Genomic DNA, 18150 nt, shown 5'->3' with positions numbered 1-18150 from the left:
AAGGTTAGTTTTTCACAAGGTTTTCAGCCCAACGCTTCAGTAATCAATGTAACAGCACACAATCTCCTAAACAGCTTTGTTCAAGAACTTAATTGGTAAAACCACTAAAGAGGCCAAAGAAGCTCGAGTTTCCACAAGCAGCAATGTGGATGTAAATTCTGATGCCAAAGTGATACACGGACAATGACATCACACAAATGAAATTATTTTCTTGTGCCCTGATGTCAGAGTAGAAGTTGTAGCATTTGTTTCATGACATCACATGTGTGGTGATTTGTACCCATTCTCCCTGCTCATACTTATCCGGGAAATCTCTCCTGCATTAAAAAAAAATACACTAACAATTAAAAGAATAAAACACTGTCTGAAATGCCTGGTAAAGAATGGGTGAGAAAATTAGTACTTAAAAGACAAAATCCTTGCTGATTTAAACTGAAAAGCACATATTGAAATCAGTTTTAAAAAGGGGCACAATCATGACAACTTAAGCAGTTTTTAGCTGTGAAAGTTAACGATTGAAGAATTTAAACAAAGTCTGTTTTTTGAGGTTGAGGTTTTATTAACTTAGATTGACAGAACATGAACACAACCGCAAGCTAAGTAGGGGTCTAACGCAGTGCCTCTATAAAGGAGCCAAGTTCCAAACTTAGTATAGTGTACTAGTTTAGAGTACTGCCTCTTCCTTTAGTCATTTCATCGAGTGTTCACCTGTAAAAAAAAGACATAAGATATTATAGGAATAATATTAGTGCATAATTTGTCAACTTTCTTTCTCCATATAGTATTCTAAATTTTCAAAAACAATTGCACATGCCTAACTCTCCACATCAGATAACCATAATTATAATTACAAAATACTTTCACTTAACATACAATTATATTATAAGAAAAATCATTTTGATTTTAAAAATTAACAAAAATTAGATAAAAAGGACATTGGAGCAATTAAAAGAATGTTAAATAGCTTACCACATCATCAATCTTAAGAATGCTACGAACTGTTTCTGTAGCTAGGGTGAGAGCACTGATTGATACCAATAAAGGCTGGACCACCAGCTCTTCCAAGATATTTGAAATTCCACCCTACAATTTAAAAATCACAATATCAATGTACTAACAATTATCAGCAAGCATCTTACATATATCATATTTTCTAAGAGCTTTCATTATGTGTTTAAGGTAAATACATTTATACCTTTTCAAATGTCTAGACTAAAAGATACTCATCCAGTATGCAACCTTTTCTCAATATGCTGTACCTATCAGCAAAATTAAAACATTTCTAAATACACACACACACACACACACACACTATGCAAAAGTACCCAGTCTGACCTGCTTATCCAGCAAAGGAATGACCCCATTTATGACTGAACTCTTTTTTTCCACTGAAATCAGAACTGCCAATATGAAATTGCTGTTACACAAATCTATGGTGAGGATATCCTTAAAGTAGTGGCTATAATTCTTACTTTAAAAGGGGATATTATAGAGCTTAAAAATACAAAAAATGGCAGCCAAAACTCCTAAGAGGTAGAGGAGGTCCGCTGTGAGAAATGTTATGTGTGTTATGTGTACACATATATGTGAAGATACTAACATCATTAGAAATTACATATTAAATCTGTAAGAGATGGAGTTTTACAACTATGAAAAAAACTTCCATATTGTCAAGTGATTGTAGTTTCTCAACATCAGCAGCTCATTTTAATTCTGTTTAGAACTGCAAACCAAAACCAAGTATGTAATTCTTGGGGAGTGACATTTTTTTTAAAGAGAAAGAGCAATAAGAATACAAGATCACTGAGCTTAAAGGTTATTGTTAGGTGTTTCAAACTAATGGCACTTTTCAAATTAAATAAACATTCTGACAACTTTTTCCCATATTTAAAATAGAGAAATAATATAATATTAACCTTAATTGCAGAGAGGATTAGCAGTTTTGTTTATATAAATAAATACAAAGAGAAAGTACAGCCCAAATAGGAACAGAGTTTCCTTGAGTCTTTTTGCAGGAAATAAAAGTTTATTAGGCCTATTTTATTGCCAATGAAGTAGAATGAAGAATCACGCCAACTTTATTAAATTATGCAAACCAGATCAACAAGAAGTCAACACTTCCTCACTTTTACTTATTAACATAATTTAAAAGATTTAAGGAAGCTATTTTTTGTTGACATATACCAATTACTCTCTCTAGCTATGTGATTGTCATTTTCATTGACATATCAAAAATCCATAGAAGGAAATATTAGATGTAGGACTATCTAGCTAAAATTCAGCAGGAGGCAGCTCCTAGCCAGCTCTGCTTATGTTCAGAATCTATGCTCCTTCTGATGGTGTGGGAAGGGTGGGCCAATTCCTTTGGGGTGAGGTGGTTCCTCAGATAACCTGGACCCCATGCCATGATGGACTTTAAGGTGATAACCAACACTTTGAATTGGACCCGGATGCAAACTTATACTTAGTAATACTACATATTTTAATTAGCTCACTAGTGAAGGGACTACTGAAAAGGAAATGTTAAAAAAATCCCTCCCACTGTTTTCCATTCCCATTAAATTATGCATAATTCAATATTTCTTTTCTAATGAAATATCCCTTCTCAAAATAAGGCCTTTAATTAAGAGGAATTTAATTCATGAGGAATTAGTGTGGATGTTCTAATGTATGATGTAGTAACCCCGTGCTAAGCACACACTTGACTAATTGTTGGAGAGTGACTAAAACCCAGCCTCTTTGCCTGTTATAAGCAAGCACAACTTCAACTTCTCCATCAAGATTGATGTCACTGATTTACATTGATCAGATAGGTTTGAAGCCACATATACAAGCATCAGAAGCAGTTTTGGATGGCCAATAAGAGACATATGAAAATGACTATCTGTCTGAATAGCAGCTATTGTAAAACAGCAGATAAAATCCACGAGTTATACTGAAATGTTGCCATTCTTGTGCCTTTGTGCACTTTATTTTCATGCATGAAATGTTCAAGTTGCATTACAGTTCAAGCTAGAATGCTCGACTTCCATAGCATCAAGGGCAAAAATAGCCTTCTTTGTTGAAATGCCAGTTGCAAAAATTCTGTGTGTATTAGAAAGAAGCATCAGGACAGAAGTCAGAGACATGTATTTCAGTTGCTATTATGCTGTTTGTGGGATCTGTTGAAGTGAACTGCTTCTTTGCTGCGTTTGTATAGGCACGCTACAAAAAAAACATTCAGTCACAATTTCCATTGCGGGAATTTGAAAAATACTTCAATTATATTGCCTCTTGCTAAAATGTCCAATATTCTAAGAGCAAAAAAGGATTTTATTTCACTGACATTTCTAAATTGGGTCACTCTTCAAAAAACCAATACAATATACCCATAAACCTAATGCACTTCTTTGCATTTGCTGCAATTTAGATTGTAATTTCAAGATGAGCAATCCTCTGAATTATGCATTATGCAATAAACATGAAAAATAGTGAACTCCAAAAAGGCAGTTTTCCAAATGTGGTATATCACTTGTTTTATTAGCTTGCAGATTACCTTTCTGACATTAATGCCAGCAGTTTTCTCTCCTTGTGCATGTCTGTTTCTCAGCTCTGTAACAGTGGATATCGGATTAAGGCCCGCATTTTCAGCCAGGGTGGATGGAATAATTTCCAGAGCCTCTCCATAAGCACGAACACAGTAAGATTCCATGCCACTTAAAATACGAGAATATTCATTCAAGCGTAATGCCAACTCTATTTCTGGTGCTCCACCACCTGCAATTAGCGCTCTGAAATTAAAATTAAAATGCAACTTGAAGTGTACTTTGCTAACTTGAATGATGATTTTATTGGTCCAAAAATGATGCAGTACCTTTTCTTGACCAAACAACGGACAACACACAAAGCATCATGAATGGAACGCTCAGCCTCTTCGATCACCAGTTTATTAGACCCTCGTACCACAATTGTTACAGTTTTTCCAGGGCTAGCACAGCCTGTAATCTGAAATACAAAACAGGCACCATACTGAATATTCAGATAAGAAAGCTTACTGCCTTTGGGGGTAAGATTTGGTTTTGGGATCAGATTTTAGAACTATGAAAGCACTAATGACAACAAAATGGCAGTTTTCGTTTCCTTTAGTTCTTGGCAAGGAGGGCTTTTTTTCCGTTATCCTACAGCAGACATGTCAAACTCGTGACATCACGTGACATCGCATGACGTATCAGGACTGTTTTGACATTGCCGGCAATGGGGTGGGCGCGACTTCCGCGTGACGTGTCCGGCCTGCAGGCCGGCAGTTTGACACCCGTCCTACAGAATCCATTCAAATCCAGTTTGAAAAAATTGCTTTAACTTCAGAACAAAGTAGACTAGACTTATCCTACCTTAATTAGCTTTCCAGATCCATTTAAATTCACTTCTTCTGCAAGTTCGGCAGATCCCAGCATCTCACCAGTGAACTGATCAATATGAGCAACTGGCTTAGTTCCAATTGTCTTTTTAAAAAAAATACACAAACACACCTTAGGTTAAATATGTAAAAAAAAAAAATTCAGAATGTTCTATATAATGTGCCAGCAACTGGAAATCAAAAGGTAGGTAAACTTCCCAAGCGGATCTTAAATCTACTCTCAGGTCTGAACACAAACCAATGTGCATACGCTCCATGAAGACACAGTTTCCCCATCTCCAAATAACCATAAGCATACACTCTTGCTTATTTGCCCATACACAGGGAGGCAAATATACTCTTACATGCACAAGCAGCCTCTCTTCACCTCGAGACATGATTTTTGCTCAAAGGAGAGGAGAGGAATGCAAAACTGTAGCTATTTCATTCTTTTAAAAGCAGGGGCAAACTGCAAGACTGAGGGAGTAAGGAAAACGCCTATTCATTTACCTACCCATCACTGCCACCTTGTCCTCTATGAAAACACATATGCTGGCCCTATTCAAGAACGTAACCACGTGTACTATTTTAAAGTACTCAGCGCTGAGTCAAATCTATCAGATGCTTCACAGATGTGAACAAAGTAGTCCAAAGAAGCAATATAGTGGCAGAGACTTCAAACTACAATATCTGGGCTGATTATTTGATTATGAATGAGCTTCTGGCTCATTCAGTTTGCTTATAACTAAGGAATTAAGAAAATGCATTAATGTGGAAAATACATGCATTTGTAACTTCAACTGACTAGCTGATTGTAAGAGCACAACTGAGGTGGCAGAGTGTGAACAGTCCTACAAAGCACATATGAATAAATTGGTAAATATATGTGCACTTAAAAGTACTATACTACTGAATCTCAATCTATTTGTCTAGCAATAAGACCCATTAAATTATGCTAATGACAGCTTCTGAACTGATGTTAAGATTATTCTGTAAAAGGTCTTAGAAATCTTTAGAGACGCTACCTTTGTAATGAGATAGCTATTTTACAATATGTTTTTTATTATAGCATAACAAATGTCAGGACAGATTCATTCACTGTAACAATCAATTTCAATTCATGGTTACTCATGATACTGTCAGGATTACATTCCATGACGTAAGAATTCATTCATTTCAAAAACCCTCTATTATCTCACCTTACATATAAATTCAATGTCTTCTCTTTCAATATCTTTGATCACCATGATCTTCATTTTGTTCAGGAAATGTAGAGCCAGATCACTTAGAGCATCCCTACAACCAATACATTTGATGGGGTTTATTAATATATATCATCACGGCAAAGCGTTATCAAAACTATTCTAGCATAAAATTATTTCAAAACTTCAGAACAGAATTTTGTTTTCTTCCTATTCTAATAAGAGGCTATCAAATATGGGTTTCAGATATATCCCAAGCCTTCTGGAATCATGAAAATAATTCTTGATTGGCTCCTCTAACTCGAGTCATAGCACATTACCATATATAGTTCTTCCACTACTATAGTGCTAAAAAAAGGTCTCTTTTCATTATTTCTAGCTTTAGCAAACTCCAGAGAGGGTTGCATAAGACATATATTAACTACGACAAGAACAATTTTAAATCTAAGTAAAAGCTCTAGTTAAAAATGAATGAAATATGAACTATTGAAATAACCATACCGTAAAATGGATTTTTGAATGAGTAGTACATTACAACCCGTCTTCTTAATTTGCTTAACTAAATTCAGAATGTACGCTCTCTCTTCACGCAAGACTCTATCCATTTGGGTGTAGTCAGAAACAACAATCTGGTTATCCATCTAGCAGAAAAAATTAAAAAGTATTTCAGTATACTTGTACATAATGGACAATTTAATAGCTATGCCACAAGCCAATCACCTGAACAGTCCAAATACAGGTTTTGAAAGTAATAAATTAGCTGTTTTTTGTGTTTTTTTAGGCACAAAAAGTATCCATTTTTAAGCATTAGTTTTTGTCAGTTTGCTTCACTTCTTCTATAGAACACATTAGATTGCCTTGAGTGGCTTCCAAAAGACAATTCTTTTAGTCGATGGATAAATAGTGATTTTCACCAATAAAATACAGTTAATAGACTGAATTTTAACTTGTAACTTCTGTCAATTTCCTATCCCCATAAATCTGCTGTAGCTTGTTATGGATAGTTGCAGAAAAGGAAGAATGTATGAGACAATGCCAACTTGCATATTATTGTATTCAGTCTTATGTTAACAGGACTGCTTAAAACGAATTGGACAAATCTTGCTTTGTGAACTTAATGTATTCTTTAATGAGTGCAGAAAGTCAATCTGCAATACAATCTTACATGCTGTTTAGTTTTTAACAAATCAAAGACAAGATCAATATTTTGGAAACATTTTTTAAGTTCAAAGTTACAACAGCACTGAAAAAAGTTTGAATGGTCACAAAATAAACTGTTGTAAGTCTAGGATTCCCTATAATTTATTCAAAAGAACAAATTAAGCAACTTACATCTGTTTTTGGAGCAGATAAGCAAAACTGAATGAGCCCTATTTTAGCTTTTTCCACTCTGGTTACTCCAGTATTGGCCACTTTTTGTGTGAGGACCAGCCCTTCAACGAGTTCACAGTCATCAATTGTGCCCCTGAAAATAAATACTCAGTAAACAAGCAATACTAAATAAAGATACAAATAAAAATTCAGAATTTGACTAATTCTTACCCAAGTTTTTTAACAATTTTAATGTCTCTAAGATCCACGCTGCTAGCTGTAGTTGGATCTATCACCTTCATCACAGCTTCAACACTCATTGGAGAAAGGAGACTAGAATACTGCGATACAACCTGAAGGATCAGTAAAGATTTATTTAACATGCCTTTTGTTTGTCCAATGTATAAGAATTTCACACTTTACTTTTTAAATTATTCAAAACTGCAATAGGGATTAATTTATCCAATTGTTTTAATAAGATAAATGGTTTAAATAGAACTTAAGCCACAGCATCCACCTGACTCTCAATAGGTCTTCTGAGCAAGGCCAGTGAAGATTAATATTCAAGACTGTTGGTAAATAGCTGAATTCCAAGGGAACAGCTGCAAAGCTTCCTTTCCTACAATTCCCATTATGGATGTATGGTTCTTCTTTCTTTCATGTATGAAATGGCAACAGCATCTCCAAATGAATACATTTTGTCTGGACAAATGAATCGAACAAGGCAAAAAACTTCTATGTTTAATTATTTTATTTTTTAACAGAAAAAAAAATTGGTAGCAATATTAGATAGACCAGGTAAGGGAACAGACAACATTCTAATGAGACAGAGAGAAAGCATCTTTCTCATTCATTTCTTTAGTTTTGTGCCATGATTTCTAGAGACTCTCATAACTGCATCTTAGCTATAAGTGCCAGGGTAAATTTGATTTAAATCAAGTCGATTTAAATCACAATGTAAAGAGGCTTGATTTAAATCAACTCGAATTAAATCATAATTTTTAAACAGCAACTGTCATCTCTGTCCCGCAGCGGCTCCTCCTCCAACCCGCTGTTGAATCACTGACAGTCTCATTCACTTTAATGGGACAGTTGGTGATGAGGCAGTGGCACAACAAGGTGAGGGATGTGGCAGGCAGAGGTGAGTGGATGCCCGCTAACAGACGCTGCCATGATGGATCTGAAATGACAGGTGCTCTTTAAACGTAAGAATTCATTCTTGCTGGTAGTTAGAATCTTTAATATTATTATTTGCAAACAAAATGAAGGTTTCCATTTAGAATAATAAGCTGTCAGGTAGGTAAAACAGCGATATCAGAAATGATTTTAGATTAATAGGTTAATCACGCATAGTTGGAGAACTACTCCAATTCTTTTATTTAATTAAAATATTTAGAGCCTGGTACACATGCATTTCTCTTCAAACAATCATACAGTTTGTAGTGTACATACATTTGCAAAACAATGGGATAAAGGAATATTCCTGAACTTTAATGATTTATCTCATGGTTACTGCGAAACTGTGTGAATGCATTAATGCAGTGCATGTTATCTCATTTTGCAGAGCTTGGATTCACTGAATGAGTTTACCAAAAATGTAAATATTGCAGAATATACAGCCTCATGCTACATAACTAAGCTCCATTTCATGCTGAATAAACTAAATTATTAATACATCTTAAATAGAAAACTATATTTAGATAGATTTTTACTTCAGAAGCATTTTATTAAAATAAATTTGATAAAAAAACAAACCCGATTTAAATAAAAAAGAATCCGATTTTTTTTTTAAAAAAAATCATCAATTATTATCCATCCCGATAAGTGCTATATATTGTGCAAATTTTACACACAGGATGACTTCATTAAGTCTAATCAAGTCACCAAGTGGAATGACAAAGTTTTTGTACCTCAAATAGTTGTTAAAAATTCTGATAGGTACATTTTGATGAAGTCATTATGGAAACTAAGTTATTAAATCACTATGAGAATTATAGCATTAGCGTTCAATAGGAAATTATGCTGAATGTTTGTTGAAGGTTGCGATGATCATAATCAACTTGAAACTAAACATACCCTGCGCACTTAGACATTACTGATGCCTAGCTAAAAAAAATTAGCAATCTGCAAGCTGTTTTAGAAGGCACTGCTCTAGTCTGTTATTAGTTAATTCTTTTACATATAAACTGTACATAAAAGGCAACCCAAATAAACAAAAGTAATAACTTATCAACTGTTTTCTTTCCAATACCCACCTTAGAATTCAATGCAGTAGTTGCACTGTTAAGGAGGGTTTCTCTGTCACTCAGTTCAACAGGCTGTCCCATGTTGGTCAAGACTTCAGTGCCTTTTTCCAATGCCTTCTGGAATGACTCCGAAATGATGGTGGGATGAATTCCTAAGCAGAGTTTAGGATATCAATTTATTCAAACTATAGTCAATATACAAATAATAATCTATGACATCAACAATCTGATCTCATAGATTGCTCTCAATGATTTGATCTCACAGAATGATTTCAAATCAAGCTGTCTGTAAAAGAATTGCATAAGTAGTAGGCAGACGGACAAAACCAATCTTGGAATAGCGAAGGCTACTGAAAAAACTGATTAGGAGTTTAAAAACAAAAAAAGCAAAAAACATTGGAAGCAAAAAACATTATGACAAATTATTCATACTTAGTATACTATAACCAGTCTTCCAATTTATCTTTAAAACCATTTATCTTTAAAACCATTACATTAGCCCAGGGGTAGGCAACCTTGGCTCTTTTATGACTCGTGGACTTCAACTCCCAGAATTCCTGAGCCAGCCAAGCTGGCTCAGGAATTCTGGGAGTTGAAGTCCACGAGTCATAAAAGAGCCAAGGTTGCCTACCCCTGCATTAGCCATATGAAACACTGAGAATTTTTTAATCTACAAAAATCTTTCATGTTTTTATGGAAGAGATAACAGGTTGCTTCAGTCACATAAGCCATGAAACCATTACATTATAGTAAAAATTTTCCTTTTTTTTGTATTTTGGACTCATTTTATGAGTCACTCATCAAGGTTTCCATGCAAACAACACAAAGGAAAGTTCCCTCTTCCCCCCCCCACCTGAAAATGTCCAATCAGGTGGTTGCATATTGTTCAACAGGTGCTCGGTTCCCAGTTCTGCATCTCGTTATTTGATTTTGGCTGGCTGAAGCTTCTCACAAGGCTCAGCTGGGCTTCCATTCCCCCCCCCTCTTCCCTCCCTTCCCATCTTTCCCTCCCCCCCCCCCCCCCCCCCCCCCCCCCCCCGCCCAATGTCAGGCTGACAGCTCATGGAGCTTGGATAGGTGAGATGCAGCCATGACAGCCAAAGATTTAGATACAGAAGTTTTCTACTATGACAAAAGATCATCCAGACTATATTTTTATTATTTCACGTTGCATTTCCATATACAAAACTGTATGTAAACATACCTTTCTGAAGAAGTCTGGAACAAGCATCCAGGAGAGCACCTGCAATGACCACAACAGATGTAGTGCCATCTCCAGCTTCAATATCTTGTGCTTTTGATAACTCCACCAGCTACATAATGTCAAATGTTGAAAGAAAAAAATGTAAATTCCTCTATAACGCTACTATAGAGGTTTTTATTAACCAAAAACATGCAATATACAAATGCACACATTTCTAGACAGTTCCATGTCAATGTACTACAGTAATTATTTTCTATAAGGAATATAACCATCATAGTGGCTAATATAATTTGGCTTTAGGTTTGCATTGACATAAATTTAAAAAACTGTATTATTTACCATTTTGGCTGCAGGATGAAGAACCTGCATCTGCTTCAGAATTGTTGCACCATCATTTGTGATTGTCACATCACCTTTACCATCTTGGATCTACAAAAGCACAATCAAGTTTTTGGACACCAACTCAAAAAAGAGAAAATCTACAAACAAAATACAAGTCGAAGCATCAATTTATATTATTGTGCACTAAAAAGTACAAACCATTGGTTCAATATGGCAAACTACTATTTAGCCTAGAGGTTAGAAATATTTTCAGGAACGTTCACGGGCACTAATGTATCCCAGGAAATTTCAAGAGCATGAAAACTCATGAAATTTAGCCATCCTAGAATATTTTAATTATTTTTAATAATTTCAATGTTAGATTCAACAGACACCAATGAATGGCACCACCCTGCTAATTTAGCCTTTGCTGTTTTCAGTACCCATTCTTTATTAAGCTTTCCTTATCTCATAGATTCTCCTCCTGCCACTTCTTGATTGTCTGCCTTGTTAAATTAGCCAGGCGGCTTGACATTGCCCTCTACGCTTCTCTCCCATACACCTTCTTCTTATGCTTGTCTTACCATTCACTTCTTAAATGGCAAAGTGAGACTGATGTATGAGTTTGAATGAAAGTACAATCCTTTCATTTTATCTAATGTAAAAATCATCTGCCAAAGATTCACTGGCAGTTCATTTATAAATACGGTACATGCCAAATAAGATTTATTTCTATCCCTTCGTTTCTCACGACCCTCCAACTTCTTAAGGCGCATGTAGTTACATTAACTAGAATAGCTGCACGAAATCTATTTCACTATGATATTCTAAGCACTTTCCTTGATTACTTCTGAAAACATATATAGAATAGAATAGAATAGAATAGAATAGAATAGAATAGAATAGAATAGAATAGAATAGAATAGAATAGAATAGAAGCTGGAAGGGACCTTGGAAGTCTTCTAGTCCAGCACCCTGCTCAAGCACGAGAACCTACACCATCCCAGACAGGTGATTGTCCAGTCTCTTTTTTAAAACTTCCAGTGATGGAGCACCCACGATTTCTGGGGGTAAGCTGTTCCATTGGTTGATTGTCCTCACTGTCAGGAAGTTTCTTCTTAATTCCAGGTTGCTTTTCTCCTTGATCAGCTTCCAACCATTGTTTCTCGTCCTTCCCTTTGGTGATCTGGTGAACACCCTGGCCCCCTCTTCTTTGTGACAGCCCCTCAGATACTGGAATACTGCTATATCTCCCCTATTTCTTTTCTTTAGACTGGCCAAACCCAAGTTTGTACATTTTGGTCTCCAGACCTTTGATCATCTTAGTTGCTCTTCTCTGGATTTTTTCCAGACTCTCAACATCTTTTTTGTGATATGGTGACCAAAATTGGCTGCAGTATTCAAGTTGTGGTCTTACTAGGGCTTTATAAAGTGGTACTAATACTTCGCGTGATCTTGATTTTATGCCCCAGGATTGTATTAGCTTTTTTTGTTGCTGCTGCACACTGCTGGCTCGTATTCAACAACTTCATATCAGCTTTCAATGGATCTACACGTAGGAGCTCAAATACAAAGTATTCGAAAGTACACTACCATGAGTAAGGCCTTGCAGAAAACATTAATAAAAGCTGCATTTTCAGGAAAATTTGAGATGGCTATATCAAAGGGATCCTGAATGTCTGCACATGCAGAGTTGCTTAGTTTTTGGTCCAGCAAAAATGCTGTCTATGAATGTACTTGAAGACAATTGGTAAAAGCCTTTGAAGTAGTTCATCAAGCCTTCCTGGGAACAGTTACTTTACTGATTTCAGAATGTTTTGTTTCTGCTAATGCATTCTGCAAAACATCTTTCAAATGCTCTTCACAGCCTTATTATAAGCACAAGTATACATATACACACACACAAAACCCAAGCTCAAAACTCACCATTTTATCCATTCCCTTTGGCCCAAGACTTGTCCTAACAGCATCCGCAACCGCTAAAATAGAGATGAAAATAAATTTTATATACCCAAAGAAATTTACTTCAAGTGTAATTTCATTTATTGGATTTGTCATGGCTGCCCACTCCAACAGACATTGGGCAGCCACAAAAAAATCTAATAAATGTGACACTAAATTCTTTAGGATGTTTAAAATACCAGTTTCCACAAAAATACAATAAACTGATTCATATATTAAGCCATTGCTTGTTTAATTATGGTTTGCTAAATAAATTCCAACTTTAGTTCATACATGGGCCAAAAATGAAAAATCACAATATGCATGTCAAATTTTCAAATTATACTAACCCATAAAATATTTGAAAGTGGCTTCTATATTGATTGTATATACTGCCTGTCATAACTTATTCAGCAAACTAAAATGGAACAATCCTGCATGAACTCAATAACTGTGTATGGAAAGCTAACCAATAATGCAGGAAAAATAGCAACAGTAATACTAAAATGTTATAATACTGTTTTATAATCTTATATTAACTGTAAATATATCAGTTATATTTTGGATAGTGAAAGAGCACCATATACATTTAATTATATATTATATTACTTAAGAACAAATGTTATTTGACAATAACATGCAACTCACATGAACAGTAAAATATCTGAAATCTGTTGAAAGGATTATTCTCCCCATATGAATTTGCTTTTGATCTTCAGCTTTTATTTTTATTTTTTTGCATCTGACACCACCTGTGGTTCAGCATCACCCAGCAGAGGATCCAAGAATCTAACAAGCCACAGGCTACCAATCACCTTTCTGTTCCCCCAAGCCTTTTCCACTTATGAATGTAGATCTCCCTCAATCTTAAGCCCTAATCAAATCGACCATATTATGGTGTATTGTGCTGCACAATCAGCCCAAGGAAGCTTTTCTTCTAGAAAAAGTTATTTTATTTCAAATCACAGTGGAAACATTCAGTACAATGACATCCATTACACTTTCTGAAAGTGGGAAAAGAATAGGAAGGGATAAAAGAAATCAGTCCTTTACAACGAATGCGACGCACCTTCTTCCCTTTCGTTTAAAAAAAAAACCCAGAAAAAATAACGGGGCTACAAACAGCAAACTTTTATGCTGCTCGACCCTCTTTATCAGTGTTTCTCAACCTTGACAATTTTAAGGCATGTGGACTTCAACTCCCAGAATTCCACAGCCAGCATTGCTGGCTGTGGAATTCTGGGAGTTGAAGTCCACATGCCTTAAAATTGTCAAGGTTGAGAAACACTGCTCTTTATCTTCAACAAGACTCTGAAAGCGCTTCAGTTCACTCCGACAAAAGAAGCGGATGGCCGAGGGTGCGGTCTTGCGGGCTTTAGGAACCGGGAGTCCCTGCCCGAGCCCGCCAGGTGTCAACGGAGCGGTCCACTCATTCCCTCGTCTTTCCCCCCCCCCTCCGCAATTGGAGACAATGGGCTGTCCCATCACCGTACCTTTCCCCGCAGAAATGTTGCTGAAGCGGATCTGGGCGGGCTTATCTTTATCCTGGTAAGAACGGCGATTGCCGCCAGAGTTGCGGTTCCCTGTGGCCACATTCAGAAAGGCCCCTTTTGTGCTTGCGTTTTCCGGCATGTCTGCGCCCGGATGCCCGCTCAATCTTCCGATGGAGATGGATTCCTTTCCCCCGTCCTGGAACCTGCACCACCAACGTTTCCCCGCCGACCCGAAGCTTCCAGAACGCGTCGGCAGCAGTTGGAGAAGAAAGGACCTTTTAGCAGTCGCTCAGGCTGGCGCTGAAAATGACGTTTCCTACAGGGCTGTCTTTGTAAGTGCCTGATTTCCAGTAAACACGGGAAAGCATGAACGTTTTTTTTGAAGAAGTGACCTCCGAGAAAGGAAAGTATAAATTTGGCATCTATGCATAAATGTCTTGCAGAGGCTGAAGCCGAAGTATTTTAAATAGGACAATAATACCAAACAGCGAATAAAATGGGCATTTAAAGCCACAGGCTGCAGTGTCATTCTTAATTGCCCAACAGTCTGCTGAATTCTCTTCTATTGGCGCGGAATACAATTGGAAGCATCAATTTAACAAGTGCGAAATGTTGCAAATTGTAAAGTACAAAATAGAGAAAAATATCCACACATTTATTCTGCTATTCTGTTTTCTTTCTCTTGAAAACAATCCAATATAAAATGAGTGGGATTTCAAAGTAAATCTGCATAAAAATACAGACTGGTAGAGCTACCGGTATATGGGATTTAAGAACCAGTGATGGACTGTTCTGCTAAAACAAAGCAAGGCTATGGAATACACTTGAAAGAAAATAGAGAAGTCTGTATTTGTGGAGTCTGACTGACAAAGAACAAAGAGCGTCACAGTGTTCTTTATATTTCCTTAGGAAGAGATAAGCGCCTGTATAAATTTGATTAATAACTAACGTCATGCAAGCGTGTAAAAAATAAAACACTTTCACGCTTCTAGGTTAGAAAGAAATACCTTGTATGCCGTGCAACTGAGATCAAGGAACTGGGCTTTCCATTCCCGTCACCAAAAGGGGGCGCAACTGTTCCCAGGAAATAGCGATCGCCTTCCAAGGCACAGTTTTTGTCCCCGCCCGGCTCCCATCCTCTAATCTTTTCAGGTCCAGTTGAGCCTCTTCAAACAAGATGGCGGCTTCCGCGGAGCATCCCTTGCCTGAGCCTGCCAAGCCCTTACTCGGGCTCCTAAATGGTATCGCTCAGGCCACCTTTTATGGCAACACAGAGATCACGGAAGAGCTGCTGCGGGAGCAACTTTACCCGGAATCGTCGTCGCAGGAATTTGGAATTCTGCTGGCTAAAATGAAAGGAATCATCAAGGTAATAGAGGCGGGGCTGGTAGGTTGGCCGGAGTGGGGCAGAGCGGTGCAAAGCGGGAGGGAGTAAAGCGGGGGGGGGGGCGAGCGAGGCTGGTCTGGCAGCTGGGTACGAAATCTATATAAATAAAAATGTAAATGTTCGTTTGTTCAAAATCTTAAATCTCCGAAAGTTCTTCACCGATTGCTTTCAAATTTTGACACAACATTGCATTCGAATACGCGCGTGTTTTTATATACCTACAGATGTCACACCTGTGACAGGTAAAAACATTATATGTTGCGTGTTCTAGAGTCGGCAAACCAGACAATCTCTATATCTGCACAGACAATGGAACAACAAAAAATATTGTATACCCACAAGCATTGTGAAATGAAACATATTACAAACGTGCGCTTTTCTCTTTTCTTTCTTTTCCATTTAACCAGACTGAGCCACAGCAACGCGTGGCCTGGTACAGCTAATCACACAATAAAATTTTTGCCAAGCCCGCACTTTTCAAAAGCACATGAATTAAGCACACTTTCCTTGCATTTCAAAGTGGGGGCAAGAGAGAGAGCCAGCTGGCTAAAGGCGGTATCCAATGCTCGCAGCAATCCTGGATTCGGATGAGAGGCAGGATCAGGCTAGATTTGTCTTCCCAAATCCCCCAGCACCACCGAGGCAACTTCTATAAAGCGGTACAGGTTGGAAATCCTGTAGCAACACTTCTTGAGAGCAAGATTGGGGGTGCCCACCCTTGTAGGAAAAAAATATGTCTTCTCCGGGTTTATTTATCTTCTGGAAAAGACAGCAAGGAGCAATCCCTGAACGTCAATCCCTGTTATCCTCCAAATGCAGCCAGAGGAGTAGAGATAGCTTTTCCTCCTCAGAGCAGCCACTGCCTCCTCTTCTCACTTATCTGCACTTATCTTCAGTTTATTCACTTATCTACAGCTGTGCAGTTTGGGGTTTGTCAAGGCCAGGCCTCCTCCTGCCATATTCAGAGAGGCCCAGCAGGGTTTGGGGCTGGCTCAGGTCTGATCAGAAGTCTCTACAATCCTGCCCAAGGCACAACCTGCCTGGAGGAAATGTAATTTGCTCCATTTAATCCATCTCTCTTCTACTCAAGGGCACTGAAGTCATTTCTCCATGCCACATTGTTCTTAGAAAGAGGAAGAAATGGCAGTTGCTTTCCATGCATTGATCTCCAGTATTGGCACTGACTGATCTCAATTGCCAGAATTTCCTACTTTTATTCCTTAGTTGGTGCAATCTTGGATTTTAAAGCCTTTAACATCTTTTTTCTAATTCAAAGCTAGAATTTGAAATGCATGCAGTTTTTTTTAGAATTTGAAATATAATTTCTAAGTCAAGTTTCAACATTTTCTGCTTCATGAATGTGAAGCAATTCTTTGAACATGCACAAAAGGAATTTCTTTGAACAAGAGGAATCCCTTTTGTCTGAATATTCTGATAAATTGTAATAAAATTATCTTCCTGTCTCAGTTTGTCTCATTGGAAAATATGCATGCCAAGGCAGGAGCCTAAAAATAGCCATATTTGGCCATCAGGAGAGCGTTTAGGGCAGGCATGTCCAAAGTCCGGCCCGCGGGCCATTTGCGGCCCGCGGCCCGGTTTAATCCGGCCCTCGAACAGCCCTCCCTGCGCTATGTAAATGCGGCCCTCCCACGGCCCTCCGGCAAGTCCTATGAGAGAGACAGAGACAGAGACAGAGGCACTTGCACTTGCACTTCTGTCTCTCTCTCTCTCTCATGGGACTTGCCCCCTCGCAGGGCTCCTCATTGGCCCTGCGCCCGGGTGTCCCACCCCCTGGGAGAAGGGCGGCCAGGAAGTCCCTTTCCCGGGCTGGCCCCGTCCCAGGCGCACGTGACTGGGGAGCCATGCGGGGAAGCCCCAGGATCCCCGCTGGGAGCAACCCCCCGGAGCCTTTGCTGAGTGGGCCAGCCCTCCTGTAAGCCGCAGCCATGAGAGAGCAGCCCCTGCGATGTCCAGCCGGCGCAACTGTTGGCCAAGCAGCAGCAGAGCCGGAGATGGAAGGTCAGTGGCAGGGGGGGAGGGAGGGAGCTCTGAGTCCGCAGAGCACCGCCGCGAAGTGACTGCGGGGCAGGTGATTCGCCCCCCCGGCTTACTTGTTCCAGTCTCGGCTGGGGCATCGCTTCCTGGGCCGCTCCCTGGGCAGCCGAACCAGCCACATGTCTCCCCGTGCTGGGCGGCAGTCATGGCTAGTGCGGCGGCCAGCGGGAGCATCGCTCCCCGGGAAGCCGAACCGGCCACATGTCTCCCCAGCCCGGGCCGGACGGCAGTCAGGCATGAAGCTCGCCTGGCTGCCGCAGGGCTCTCCGCTGCCCGGCCCCACCTCGGCCCCATCGGTGGCACCTTCCTCGGGCACTTTCAGGGAGCCGCCGCTGCTGCCCTCGTTGCTGCAGGAGAAGCAGCGGGGGGGGCGGCCGGGCCAGGGGCAGCGACGGGGACCCCGACGATGCTGCAGCGGCTGCTGCCAGAGCCGCTGCCTCCCGTCCTGCTCCCCCTCCCTGCCCGTTTGGCTGAGGACGCAATGGGGCCGCCGCCACTGGAGCTGCTGCCTCCCGTCCTGTTCCTCCTCCCTGCCCCTCCCTGCTTGTTCGGCTGAAGAAGCGATGGGGGGGCGGCCGGGAGCTTCTACCTTCCGTCCTGCTCTCCCCGCCCGTT

At 39.2% G+C, this 18150-nt stretch overlaps 2 protein-coding genes across 3 annotated transcripts in view; one reads left to right on the top strand and one right to left on the bottom strand.

Annotated features, from left to right (window-relative positions):
• Positions 1–537: 537 nt before the first annotated feature.
• On the bottom strand, positions 538–14353 carry CCT4 (chaperonin containing TCP1 subunit 4). The gene is made up of 14 exons (XM_015822676.2): positions 14094–14353; positions 12586–12638; positions 10678–10767; positions 10339–10447; positions 9144–9286; positions 7120–7241; positions 6910–7042; positions 6079–6218; positions 5575–5671; positions 4371–4481; positions 3854–3984; positions 3536–3770; positions 970–1083; positions 538–708 (listed from the first exon to the last, which is right to left on the bottom strand). The coding sequence occupies exons 1-14, from the start codon at positions 14230–14232 to the stop codon at positions 694–696; spliced, it is 1632 nt and encodes a 543-aa protein (XP_015678162.1). The 5' UTR covers positions 14233–14353; the 3' UTR covers positions 538–693.
• An 864-nt stretch (positions 14354–15217) lies between these two features.
• The window catches only part of COMMD1 (copper metabolism domain containing 1), an 84574-nt gene continuing 81641 nt past the window's right edge, over positions 15218–18150 (top strand). Inside the window, exon 1 of one of the 2 annotated variants that reach the window (XM_015822675.1) lies at positions 15218–15462. In XM_015822675.1, the coding sequence (XP_015678161.1) occupies positions 15271–15462 (192 nt within the window). In that variant the 5' untranslated portion in view covers positions 15218–15270. The remainder of the gene's footprint in view (positions 15463–18150) is intronic. The other variant, XM_015822674.1, reaches the window with a different exon arrangement.

Source organism: Protobothrops mucrosquamatus, unplaced genomic scaffold (genome assembly GCF_001527695.2).
Source record: "Protobothrops mucrosquamatus isolate PMUCROS unplaced genomic scaffold, P.Mucros_1.0 scaffold1639, whole genome shotgun sequence".
Classification (NCBI taxonomy): Eukaryota; Metazoa; Chordata; class Lepidosauria; order Squamata; family Viperidae; genus Protobothrops; species Protobothrops mucrosquamatus.
Note: the sequence above shows the minus strand (reverse complement) of the source record. Positions and strands in the feature narration are given on the sequence as shown.